The 12,376-nt window shown below is 34.3% G+C and overlaps 1 protein-coding gene across 5 annotated transcripts in view; it reads left to right on the top strand.

Annotated features, from left to right (window-relative positions):
- The window catches only part of ZMYM2 (zinc finger MYM-type containing 2), a 106,537-nt gene that overhangs the window by 57,163 nt on the left and 36,998 nt on the right, over positions 1-12,376 (top strand). For all 5 annotated transcript variants that reach the window (XM_077774729.1, XM_077774727.1, XM_077774730.1 and 2 more), the window contains 5 exons: positions 1,727-1,877; positions 2,566-2,681; positions 5,719-5,835; positions 7,843-7,993; positions 10,466-10,638. In XM_077774729.1, the coding sequence (XP_077630855.1) occupies positions 1,727-1,877; positions 2,566-2,681; positions 5,719-5,835; positions 7,843-7,993; positions 10,466-10,638 (708 nt within the window). The remainder of the gene's footprint in view (positions 1-1,726; positions 1,878-2,565; positions 2,682-5,718; positions 5,836-7,842; positions 7,994-10,465; positions 10,639-12,376) is intronic.

Here is a 12,376-nt window from a genome sequence, read left to right as displayed (position 1 = left end):
GGTTGCAGCTTTTTTTTTTTTTTTTTTTGTTCCTTGTTTCCATTCTTTTCCTGTTAAGTATTTCCTTTTGCAGTCTATCAGAGGTTGAAGAATGGGTTGATTTCTACTTTGAAAAGTAAAACTTAGGGCTTTGTTGAAGTGATACGATACTTAAGTAAATGAGAAACAGACAGCATTGTTTTGTTTAGTTTTGTTTTGTTTTAATAGTACCAGAATGCATATAACATACCTTCCTGGCACATAAATAGCTGTTTTTGTTTTTGTTTTTTTTTTTAATATCTATTTGTTGCATAGTAAGAAAGTTTTTTTCTTTTTCTTTTTTTGATGTGGATGTTAGTTACTTGTTTTGGTTATTTCCCTTCAACTTAATACCTTCATTTTCTAAAATCTTGTGGCGCTGATGAAATTTGTCCACGCGGTTTACCCCTTTTATTTTTGGCCTGCTTATCATCTTTAATGTCTATTTATTAGTTATCCATCCATGGCATATTTTAAGGCCTTTTAATATCATATTGTACTGGATGTTGTTAAGTATGACGATGAGTAAAATAATCTGAACATCAGGTAGAAAGGTGGATACAATTATTTTGCAACATGATACGTGATATTTGATTTAACTAGTTTTGATGATTGTATAACCACTCAGAAGAGACCTCAAATAGAAGTTGCACCTATTGCTTTTCCTTATGTTTGATTTCTAATTGTGACTATTCATGTTGTTCATATAAACATACCAGGTCATCTGAATTGTATTTTTGTAAGACTGTGTATATTTCAGTAATAATTGTTTTTGTCTAGTAATTTTCAAAGTGTACCTCCTTTAGTCTTATCATCATATTTTACCTTGTTTCTTTGAATTCTGTGTTGGCAAATATTCACTCTTGCCAGAAGGATTGACTATTCTTATCTATTGACTAATTATTAGCTTTAGTTAATAGCCTAAAACATGTTGAATGATTTTTTTAGTTAAAAAAAAGTAAAAATAATTTTTTTATATGTTTATTTATTTTAGAGACAGAGTGTGAGCAGGGGAGGGGCAGAGAGAGGGTGAAACACAGAATCTGAAACAGGCTCCAGGCTCAGAACCTAATGTGGGGCTCAAACCCACAAACCACGAGATCGTGATCTGAGCTGAAGTCAGACGCTTAACCAACTGACCAGCCAGGCGCCCCTAAAAATTTTTTTTAATTTGGTGTTTTATTGTGGTTGAATGAGATTTTAAATGCAGTACACATAGGTGGTTAATTGGTTTTAAGAGAAGTTCCACAAGTTCTTGGGACAGCAGCACGGTCAGTGCAAAAAATATTTAACATCAGATTTTTCTCTGAAGGACCATAGTCATTTGATTATTAAAGGTTATATTTTATAGGTACATTTAATTTCTTCTGTCAGATGACAAAGAAGTGTGTCATCATGGTAAACAGAAAACACCATGTCTTTGTTTTCTTCAGTTTTTACTTACCTTTATATAGGGATTCTATTAAACTGATTAATAGTGAGAAGCCCAGGATTTGGAAGAGACTTAGCTGAGATCATTACTTTTGTTTGAACCTAATTTAGAAGCATTGCAGTTAACAGTTTGCATCCAGATGAAGATTTCTGACCCACTAAACCTGATTAGAGATTAACAGAATTGTTTTGCAGAGAGAAAAGGTGTACTGAAAAATATATTTTTTCCTAATTAAATTGTGACTTTCTTAATTTTCTTTTTTGTTTCAAATTGTAGAAATATGGAAAACTGACCACTTGTACTGGTTGCCGAACACAGTGCAGGTTTTTTGATATGACTCAATGTATAGGTCCTAATGGATATATGGAGCCATATTGTTCAACTGCTTGCATGAACAGTCACAAGACAAAATATGCAAAATCACAAAGTAAGTTTCAGGTATTTGGAAAGTTAAAAAACTTTAATAACATGACTAATTTCTTAACTACACTTTCCCTTTAACTTTGTTTTAATACTTGTTTTTACCTGCATAAGCTTTTTATTTATAATCACATTAAACTTTCTTATTGCAGACTTAAAAAAAAATTTTTTTTTTAATGTTAATTTTGAGAGAGACAGAGTGTGAGCGGGGGAGGGGCAGAGAGAGAGGGAGACACAGAATCTGAAGCAGGCTCCAGGCTCTGAGCTGTCAGCACAGAGCCCAATGCAGGGCTCGAACCCATGAACCAGGAGATCATGACCTGAGCTGAAGTCATACACTTAACTGACTAAGCCACCCAGATGCCCCACTGCAGACTTTTTTAGTGTTTGACCATCCCATATTTCTTTAATTTTCTTTAAATTACTGGTGCAGTTCTGTCCATGTCTGCATTCTTAGCAAAGATGTTTTCTCCTCAGTTTAAAACTGAGATTGTTTCATATATCCATATATGTTTTGGAGACATGATATTGGATTCTTTATAAAAGTATTTTTTAAGGTGAACATCATCTTGGAAATTTATTTTAGTAAAAGAATAGTTTATAGAAGGTTCCATTAAAAATTATTCTCAATTAGGATTTGTTTTTAGACTTTATTACTTTTATATGAAATCAGATATGTACCTTTTCTCTTCTAGGTTTGGGAATTATTTGCCATTTTTGTAAGCGAAACTCTTTACCTCAGTATCAAGCCACAATGCCTGATGGGAAACTGTATAACTTTTGCAATTCCAGTTGTGTGGCTAAATTTCAGGTTTGTTATTTATTTTGGATCACTCCTACTCCCAACAAAATACACATGGGAGATAAGCAGTGTAATATGCTTCATCTTTATTTAATATGTTAACTTCTATGTAGTTTGTTGAGGGCCAAACTTCTGGGTGCAGATTCTAGAGTCACAGTAATAGACGTGGCTGCAGATGCTTGCTGCTTGGCGTGGACAATCTGATTGACTTTTCAATTGTAGTTTATATAACAGACTTGAAGTTTATTTACACTAAATAAACTTTAGTGTAATTGAGCTCGGTGCCTGATGTGTAGTATTTTCTTAGTCAGTGGATTCAATAACCTGTTAGTCTTAGGGAGACTTCTGTTTTATGATAGATTGGTGAAGGATGTAGGTATATTTAGCCTGGAAGTGATGAGCATAAATGTTTTCTTCATATATTAGAAATATGCCAATTACAAGGGGGATTGGACTTGTTATAATGGGCCCGAATTTAATACAAGATCAATTTAGGGAGACCTTTTTCATTTTCATAAAGGTAAAGAACTTTCTGTCATAGTTCTTCAAAGTTGGGATTATGGATAATTTCAGATATATTACTGGAAGTGTTCAGACTTAAACTGACCACTAGGAAGGAATAGTTGAAATGGGATTTAGCATTAGTTAAGTGGCATGAGTAGGCTTACCTGGTATATATGAAAAATTCATGGTATTTACTCAGAGATTCAAGCCAGTGCATAAAGAGATGCTCCATGATAGTGAATCTTCCAGCAGTTGCACAATGTTGCAGATACTGTATTTATTCTATGTTATTTAACCTGAAAGTATAGTCTCTTAAGTATGTAACAGTAGTTATAACCATTATTAGCATTTAATCTTAGGTGTTTTTAATTCAACCAGGTGAATGTCGTTTTCATTAATAGTTATATCTTCCACTGAGTTGAGGTAATAAGCTATATTCAAGACTTTTATTTTGGAAGTTGGGATTGTGGCTATTGAAAAATCCTTAGAGTGGTAAATACTGTTTCTGACTTGTTGGCTTTTCCTAAACTAGAAATTAAGGAATAAGGAAGGATTAGATGAGAGAATAATGTGTTTTTGGCGTGCTGCTTCTCAGCCTTCACCTTTCTTTATTACTTTTTGATGTTTGAAATGTTAACAGAAAATATTTTAACTGCTTTTTTCATTTAACTGCAACTTGTATTGCCTATGATTTGATGAGACCATTCGTATATATACATTGTATGTGTTAAACACTTAATGTAGATTCTTCTACCCAGATGAGCAAGTAGGCAGCCTCATCACTATAACTGCATCAGTGTAATACAGTGTTGACAGACAGACAAGCAGCATTTTTTCCTTTCTCGATATCTTAAAGCAAACCATAGATTTTGAACTTTATGTTAATGTCTTCATTAGAAGCTGTTCCATTTCAAAATAAGGCAATAGGGTAGTATTTCATTTGTTTTGAAAGATTACTTAAATTTAATGGACTTGCAGTGTTTTTGAAACTCAAGGACACTGTTGCTGGTGTTTATTAAAAAAATTTATTCACCTGACAGTTATTATCTTAAATCTGCATGTTTTGTTTTTTTTCACAAATCTTGATTGTGTTGTATGTTGTATGTAGAAGTTTTAATAAATGTTTTAAAAACATCTTTTTTTTTTTTTTTTTTATGTTTGTTTATTTGAGTGTGCATGTGTGCATGCGAGCAGGGAAGAGGCAGAGAGAGGATCCCAAGCAGGAGTGCAGAGCCTGCCGGGGGCTTGATTTCACAGACTGAGATCATGACCTGAGCTGGAACCAAGAGCTGGACGCTTAACCAACTAAGTCACACAAATGCCCCCCAGTTTTTTTAATAAACGTTTTTTTTTCCTCTCTTACCTGCCACCCTGAAAAAAATACATATTCTGAAGATTATATGTAACATGTAACATATTAGATAATGAAGATTAAGTACCAATATAGTCACTGTTCATGTTAGAAATTAGAACAAAACTTTTAGTTATTTATTTTTAACATTTTTTTTTTCTGAGAGAGAGAGAGAGAGAGTGAGAGAGACAGCGTGAGCAGGGGAGGGTCAGAGAGAGAGGGAGACACAGAATCAGAAGCAGGCTCCAGGCCCTGAGCTAGCTGACAGCAGAGAGCCCGTCATGGGGCTTGAACCTATGAACCGTGAGATCATGACCTGGGCCGAAGTCAGAGTCTTAACTGACCCACCCAGGTGCCCCAGAACAAAACTTTTAAAACTCATATGCTTATATCTTCTCGTATTCTGTATATTGTTTGAACTTTTTAAAAATGTAACAAAATTAAGACTATTGTTACCGATACCAGTTTGTTAATTCTTTTTTCCCCTAACTTTGTAAAAGGAAAAATAAAAGTGACCAGTGTTAAAAAGTATTATAGGCTGTTTTCCCTGATGGAATTGGAATGAAAATGATAGCAGTATTGCATATGGGACAAATTACTACTTAAAATAACTATTGGAGAGAACTAGAAGCTAGTCTTTTTTAAAGATTTAATTACTTGTTCAGAACTTGGTTAACTATTAACTCTTGTTTACATTTTCTTAAAGAGAAAAATATCATACTTGAACTGCATATTTTTTCCTTTTTCATATTACTTTAAATAGGTCTTAGTAATCCTGTAGTAAAAGAATTTTGATTTCATAAAACTTAGTGTACTAGTGTAATTTTTATTTTTTATTTTTAATGTTTTATTTATTTTTGAGAGAGAAAGAGCGTGTGTGCACGCACGTGATGGGGTAGGGGCAGAAAGAGGGACAGACAGAAAATCTGAAGCAGACTGTGCTGACAGCAAAGTGCCTGAAGGGGTGCTCGAACTCACGAACTGTGAGATTCTGACTTGAGCCAAAGTTGGATGCTCAACCTACTGAGCCTCCCAGGTACCCCACTAGTGTGACAAAATTCAGAAATGTAATTTTATATGTTGAGGAAATATTTAAGCAAGATACTGTTTTCTGGACATAGTTAATATTTGGCAGTAGTTAAAAATTCTAAAATCTGTGTCAGACTCAGTATGTTTTGTTCTTTGTTTTAGGCTCTAAGTATGCAGTCATCTTCAAATGGCCAGTTTGTAGCTCCAAGTGATATTCAGTTAAAATGCAACTATTGCAAAAATTCCTTTTGTTCAAAGCCAGAAATCCTGGAATGGGAGGTAAGTTCAGTTTTGTTATTTATATTATCTTGCTTAAATGAGAGTATAGTAAAATAATAATGGTGTTTCAGTTTGAGGATCTCTTAAGTAGTGGATAAGGATTCTTCAGAATTTGTGATGATTGAATTATTTGCTTTCTTTTGTGTGGGAATAGCATCAACCAAGGGCATGTTTATTTGTAGGTCAAACAAAAATTATTGAAGTCATGTTCACATATTGACATTATGTTTGTAATAGTGTATGGAATGTTACTTTGTTTAGCTACATACCTGGAACATCTGTTTGTATTTCATTTTTCCATTTTTACCCTCATCTTAATAAATATTGTCTTCGAACTATAATATTTTGAATTGCCTGCTACCTGTACAAATTAGGATTTGTTAGTCACTTAACATGTTGTCATTTAACATTTTATGATTGTTTTAATAAAAGAATCCTAATATAAATTTATTTTATTTTCCCTTCTCATCACTCTTTCTTTAAATAGTTTTACATATATTTTTGACATTTGCAAAAATCCTATCATTAGTGTTTACTTAAATAAGGGAGTAGTGATGGAAAGATGGATGGATTGACAGATGGATGGATTAACAGACAGGTGGACCTGGCTGAACACTGCTTTTTTGATCAGTGTTCATCTTTGGCCATTTTTTCTTTTCTCCCTTTTTGATGACATGGAATATGTGATGAAATGGTGTATAAGACATAGCACTAACAATAAATTGTTATTTAGCTTGGTGCTTTCTCAAGCATTTAAACCAGTTATTCTTGGAGACTGCTGTTGGCACCCAGTATGATTTTTAGTGACTGTGATTCCCTCTAAATCAGAGCAGGGAAATTCTGAAGGCCTAGTAAGAATAAAGGAGTGGTGGGGAATGAGGAATGAAATCCATAAGCAAACACATGGGATAATATCACATAGGGGATAAAGATCTTGCCTGAACTCAATTTTGATAATACTAGATGAAATGGAGGTCCTTTCTATCGATCTCCATGTTAGAGCTACGTGGCTTCTGTAGTCTTGGTGTTGCTTTTATTTACATGGAGAGGTTAAGTATTAGAAGGAGTTAATAAATATTGTCTACCAAACTGAATGAGAGTTGAGCCATTTCCTCAGGTGTTTGAGAATTCAGGGGCCTCTTTCTTCTCATTCCATGGTTGGCAGTTGTGGTTTCTTTGTTGCTGTTTTTCCTTTTATAAGTTATATGTCCAGGATGGGGCAATTTTCCACTGATGATTGCCTTACTGCTTGAGTTGCTTCCTAGACTCTTTCACCTTCCTTATCTTGGTCTTCAGCTATCTTTGCCAAGGGTTAGGTAGACGGATTAGACCTAGTCTGTATCCTCCATAATAATAGAGGAGAAAAGTTGCTGCCCTATAAATTTTAACTTGATTGCGTTTGGCTACATATTTGGAGAGTATAGCTCTGGCTTTATAATAAGGTTTGGGGCCAGGAGAAATAACTAAATAATACAATCCTAGCTCCATTTAAGGTGACCAACTCAGTCTCAAGTTTAGTAGCATACTTTATGATGGCCCCAAATTGAGTACTTTATCCATAATAGGTCTGTGATAGGAATGTGATGGAGTCTACTTGACTATACCCACAAAGAATATTTCTTTTTGAGTGAAACTGGTGTTAATGTCATATTTCTTATCATTTTGTAGTTTACCCATGTTTTATCTTCCATTGCTTTCTGCCCATTCCTCTAGTTCCCTTAGCAACACCAGACTTCCATCTTATTTTAGTGGTACCTTTACTATTTTACTGAGTAATTTTGGGGTAGATAATGGTATTGAATTTTGTGGAGTTATGTCTAAATATAGCAGTAAAATTAGTTAAATTAGCTACCTGTGGCCTATAGAAAATGTATCCCCAGGGATTATCAATCACATTAACTAGGTAAATGATTTAAGTTTATTTCAATAAAAGTGGCTTGTTTATTTCTTAAACTTTTTCTTGAGGTGGTTATCATATACTTACCAAGGTTCCCGTTGTGCATTTAGAACAAAGTGCATCAATTCTGCAGCAAAACTTGTTCAGATGACTATAAGAAGTTGCATTGCATAGTTACATATTGCGAATACTGTCAAGAGGAGAAGACTCTTCATGAAACAGTAAATTTCTCTGGCGTTAAGAGACCTTTCTGTAGTGAAGGCAAGTGTATATACAGTGTTCATAACTTTTATTAATATTTAATGTTAATTTTTTGCCATACTATTTTCAAATCTATAATGATGTGTGTCCAGGGTAGCTGTATAATTTTAGTGTAGCTAAACAAAAAAAAATTGAATTTGATTTTCTGACTTGTTTTGTTATCTTAATTTGTAGACCTCTGGGCCTCAAGGTGTTTTATCTCTAAAAATTTGATAACCTTTTTTCCATTGAAAAGAAGTTTTGAAAATAAAAGCATTATCATATGTCAAATTTGGATTTGGAATAGAAGTATTTTCCAGTGGGTTCATTTTCTTGCCCAGCTTACTGCCTAGCCTACAAAGATTTTCAGTCTACCAGAAGGAAAATCATATGAGGCATTACTACGATGGAAAAATACTTTTAGTTTTCAATTTGGAATGCCAGGCAAATGCTGACTCTGTTGCATGTTCACGAAGTCTTTTTCCTCTCATTTCCGCCTTTGTTGCTCTGGTGCCACGCAGCTGATTATAGAAATGAACTTCTGTTCTCAGTTCTAATTTTCCAGAGATAGGAACCAGGATTGTAACTATGGATTTGGGGCTCTTGTTATTACTACTTTTCCCCCAAATGTCACATACTTGCTCTACACTGGGTTTTACTTTCTATTCTTTCTTTGGTCCTAGGCACAGAACTCTCCCAGCTTTCCTATCTGCTGTCCTCCTCTGTGTTTCCTAGTTAGGTTTTTTCCCCCCCCGGATCCATGTTTTACATGGTTTTCTACTGTTAGGGCAAGAAGAAGGTTGAAAAGTCCCAAGTGCCAGCAGTGGTGAATGACCAAAAGCCCAAAAGATGATCTGTCTATTCAGTTAGTGCCTTTGTCTATTATGTTCTACGTTTCACACAATAAGGTTACGTATAAAAGAGGGTACTGCTCATAAAACAAGGCACTCCTGCATTTATAGGGTTAATTAAATACCTTTCACCTGGAATGAGAAAGGTAACCATGCTCACTATTAAGATCACAGCTGTGATGAAATGTAACATAATATTTCATTGAAAAGATTGATTAACTTATTATACCTAAATGTGTATGCATTGAGAATCTTTAGTGATTCATAAATCTGAACATACTGGTGTTGATGGCTAACATACCCATACATGATCTTGTATCATTTAGATTATGTGGATTTTATTAAAATGAATAGACAATAGCAGCATATAGAGAATTGACATTAAAGAGAGTTTTCAATTAGAGGGACTTGCGTCTTTAGGCAATAAAAGTTTAAAAACGATGTGTGTCTTTTTCCTCTTCAGTAATATATTTTGAGCTTTCTCTGACTACACCGAGTTCTCTGTTGGAACTTGGCAGAAATAACAGAACATGTAATACCACCAGCAAAGTCTAATTAGAAAGATAAAGCTTTAATAAAGGTAAAATGTTAAAAAGATTTTTAAATACAGTTTAAGATAACAGAGAAACAAGTCATAGGACAGTATATAAATAATTGCCAAATAAGGTAATAGAAAACAGTACAGTTTGAGTTCAGATAAGAAGGATTATTTAAAACTGAGTTAGACGGCAGAGTTTGTGGAGTAGGTGTAATTGGAACTCCTTATTAAGCGATGGGGAGGATTTCAGTAGATATGAGAGCAAGGTCATTCTTAGTGGCACAGCATGAGTAAAAGTATGGAAACTTATTTAGTTCTTTTTTTTTTTTTTTTTTTTTTAAAGTTTAATTGAGAGACAGGGAGGGAGAAGCCCAAGTAGGCTCCACATTGCCAGCACTGAGCCTGATGCAGGGCTTGGTCCCATGGACTGTGAGATCATGAACTGAGATGAAATTGAGAGTCACTTAACCAACTGAGCCATTCAGGTGCCCCAAAACTTTATTTAATTCTTACAGAGAGAGATATTATAGCAATTAAGGCTGATATGTAAAAACACTTAAAATACCGCATTCATATAATAGACAAAAGAAATATATTATCACAAGAATAATAGTGTTTTCTCTAAACAAGTCTATAAATCAGTTTTTCTTCCCTGAAGGTCCATGTAGGGTGATAGAGAAAGGTAAGGCTAGAAATTTTGGGTAAAATGACTACTTAGCTGAGTATAACTTTATGTTTACTCAGTGCTTCTCAACAGTCTACATTCTTTCATTTCTCTAATGCCTATTTGTGGTGTGTTTACTGTATGATACTTATATTTAAATAGAGCAAACAAAATAGTTATGCAACATTGCTAGATTTGAAAGTCTTAGAACATTATTTGAATTCACATGAGATCTAATAAAATATTCCATATTCTGTTCCAACATTTATAGGTTGTTGTTGATCATAATAGATTTCAGTTTTGATTAGGAGAAAAAGACTTTGTATGTGAACATATAGACTCTTTTGTAAAGCTAATGATCTATTTGACCTATAAGCACTTTGTTGATGTGTTTTTTTTTCCTTTGTTTTGTTTTAATATTAAAACTTCGTATTTTTCAGGCTGCAAACTATTGTATAAACAAGATTTTGCGCGACGTTTAGGATTGAGATGTGTTACTTGCAACTATTGCTCTCAACTGTGTAAGAAGGGAGCAACTAAAGAACTTGATGGTGTCGTGAGAGATTTCTGTAGTGAAGACTGCTGTAAGAAATTCCAGGATTGGTACTACAAGGCAAGTAACTAAAACTTTTTATTACAGCAGCTGCTTTAACCAATCTTTGATAAAACATTACAGTTATTACTCTCATGGTAGCTTATTTATGTAAAAAATGTACACACATTAACCTCAGTCCAGATTATGGAATTCATTAAAATTTTTGTCATTTCCATTTTTCTTTATAACTTGAAGTAGCATTTTTACTTGTTTTATAACTTAGCTGTTACTCAAAATTAGGATATATCTTTGTTTTCAGCAAAACAGTATCTTTGTTTTCAGTTAAAACTATACTGTTTTGACAAAATGGATTATTTCTTTAAAAATTTTTGGGTCTTTATTTCACCAAATAGAAACTTTTTAAAAGAGATCTCTTTTTATTTTTTTAATGTATATTTACTTTTGAGAGAGAGAGAGCAGGGGAGGGGCAGAGAGCGGGGACAAAGGATCTGAAGTAGGCTCTGTGCTGTCACCAGACAGCCTGATGTGGGTGAGCCGAAGTCAGATGCTTAACTGACTGAGCCACCCAGGCAACCCCACAAATACAAGTATTTTTGATGAACTTGATCAGTGTTGAACATTAGCAAGTAATTGTTTTAGGCACTTATCATGTGTTTTGAAACACTTTGTTCTTTTTTACTTTTTAAATTGCAGATCTTTGGAGGGTTTCAAATTGAGAAGTCACTCTATGATAGAGACCAAAAATATTTCATTTGAAACTGAATAACTGTGTGTGTGTGTGCTTATGTGTCTTACTAAAATCTACTTCTAGAGGGGCGCCTGGGTGGCTTAGTCGGTTAAGCGTCCGACTTTCACTTAGGTCATGATCTTGCGGTTCGTGGGTTCGAGCCCCGCCTCGGGCTCTGTGCTCACTGCCAGCTCAGAGCCTGGAGCCTGTTTCAGAGTCTGTGACTCCCTCTCTCTCTGACCCTCCCCTGCTCACGCTGTCTCTCTCTCTCTCCTAGAAATAAATTTAAAAAAAAAAATTTTTTTTTTAAAAATTAGAAAAAAGAATCTACTTCTAGAAAAGTGAAGATAAATCACTTGTCCACTGTATTGTGTTTTTTTATATGAGAAAATGAGTGTAAATTTGAGCTTTGTTTAATCGGATATTACCCAAGAGTTTGATAAACAAACTTTTTGTTTATCAGTTCATAGGTCCATAATATGGAAAACCATCTCAATGTTAAAACTTCATTATGGTTTCACTTCTAAAGCCTGTGAAGACAGACATCATCATAACTTCAAAACTGAAATATTGCTAAAGGAAATAGAGTAAAATGGCTGAAATAGGTAGAATATTATTTAGTTCACTTAATGAAAGTGATTATCATTAAATGATACTATTTATAGGAGAATTACAAGAATTCATGGTGTAGTTCTTGAATGTCTACAACTCTGCATATATTAAGTAACATTTTTTAAATAAAAAGAAGATGCTTCCAAGTTGTGAGAGGTTGTGGAGGCTTAGAGTTTTGGTGCACTTCATTATTTTACTTTTGCTTCTGAATAATTTAAGTCTTACAGTTAAGGTTCAGATTTTAGAAACACACAGGACAGGGGCGCCTGGGTGGCTCAGTCGGTTGAGCATCTGATAACGGCTCAGGTCATGATCTCTGGGTTTGTGAGTTTGAGTCCCACGTTGGGCTCATTGCTGACAGCTCAGAGCATAGAGCCTGCTTCAGATTCTATGTCTCCCTCTCTCTCTGCTCCTTCCCTGCTTGTGCTCTGTCTCTCTCTCATAAATAAATAAAAA

Source organism: Crocuta crocuta, unplaced genomic scaffold (assembly GCF_008692635.1).
Source record: "Crocuta crocuta isolate KB4526 unplaced genomic scaffold, BGI_CrCroc_1.0 scaffold277, whole genome shotgun sequence".
Lineage (NCBI taxonomy): Eukaryota > Metazoa > Chordata > Mammalia > Carnivora > Hyaenidae > Crocuta > Crocuta crocuta.
This window is presented reverse-complemented; position numbering and strand designations above follow the sequence as displayed.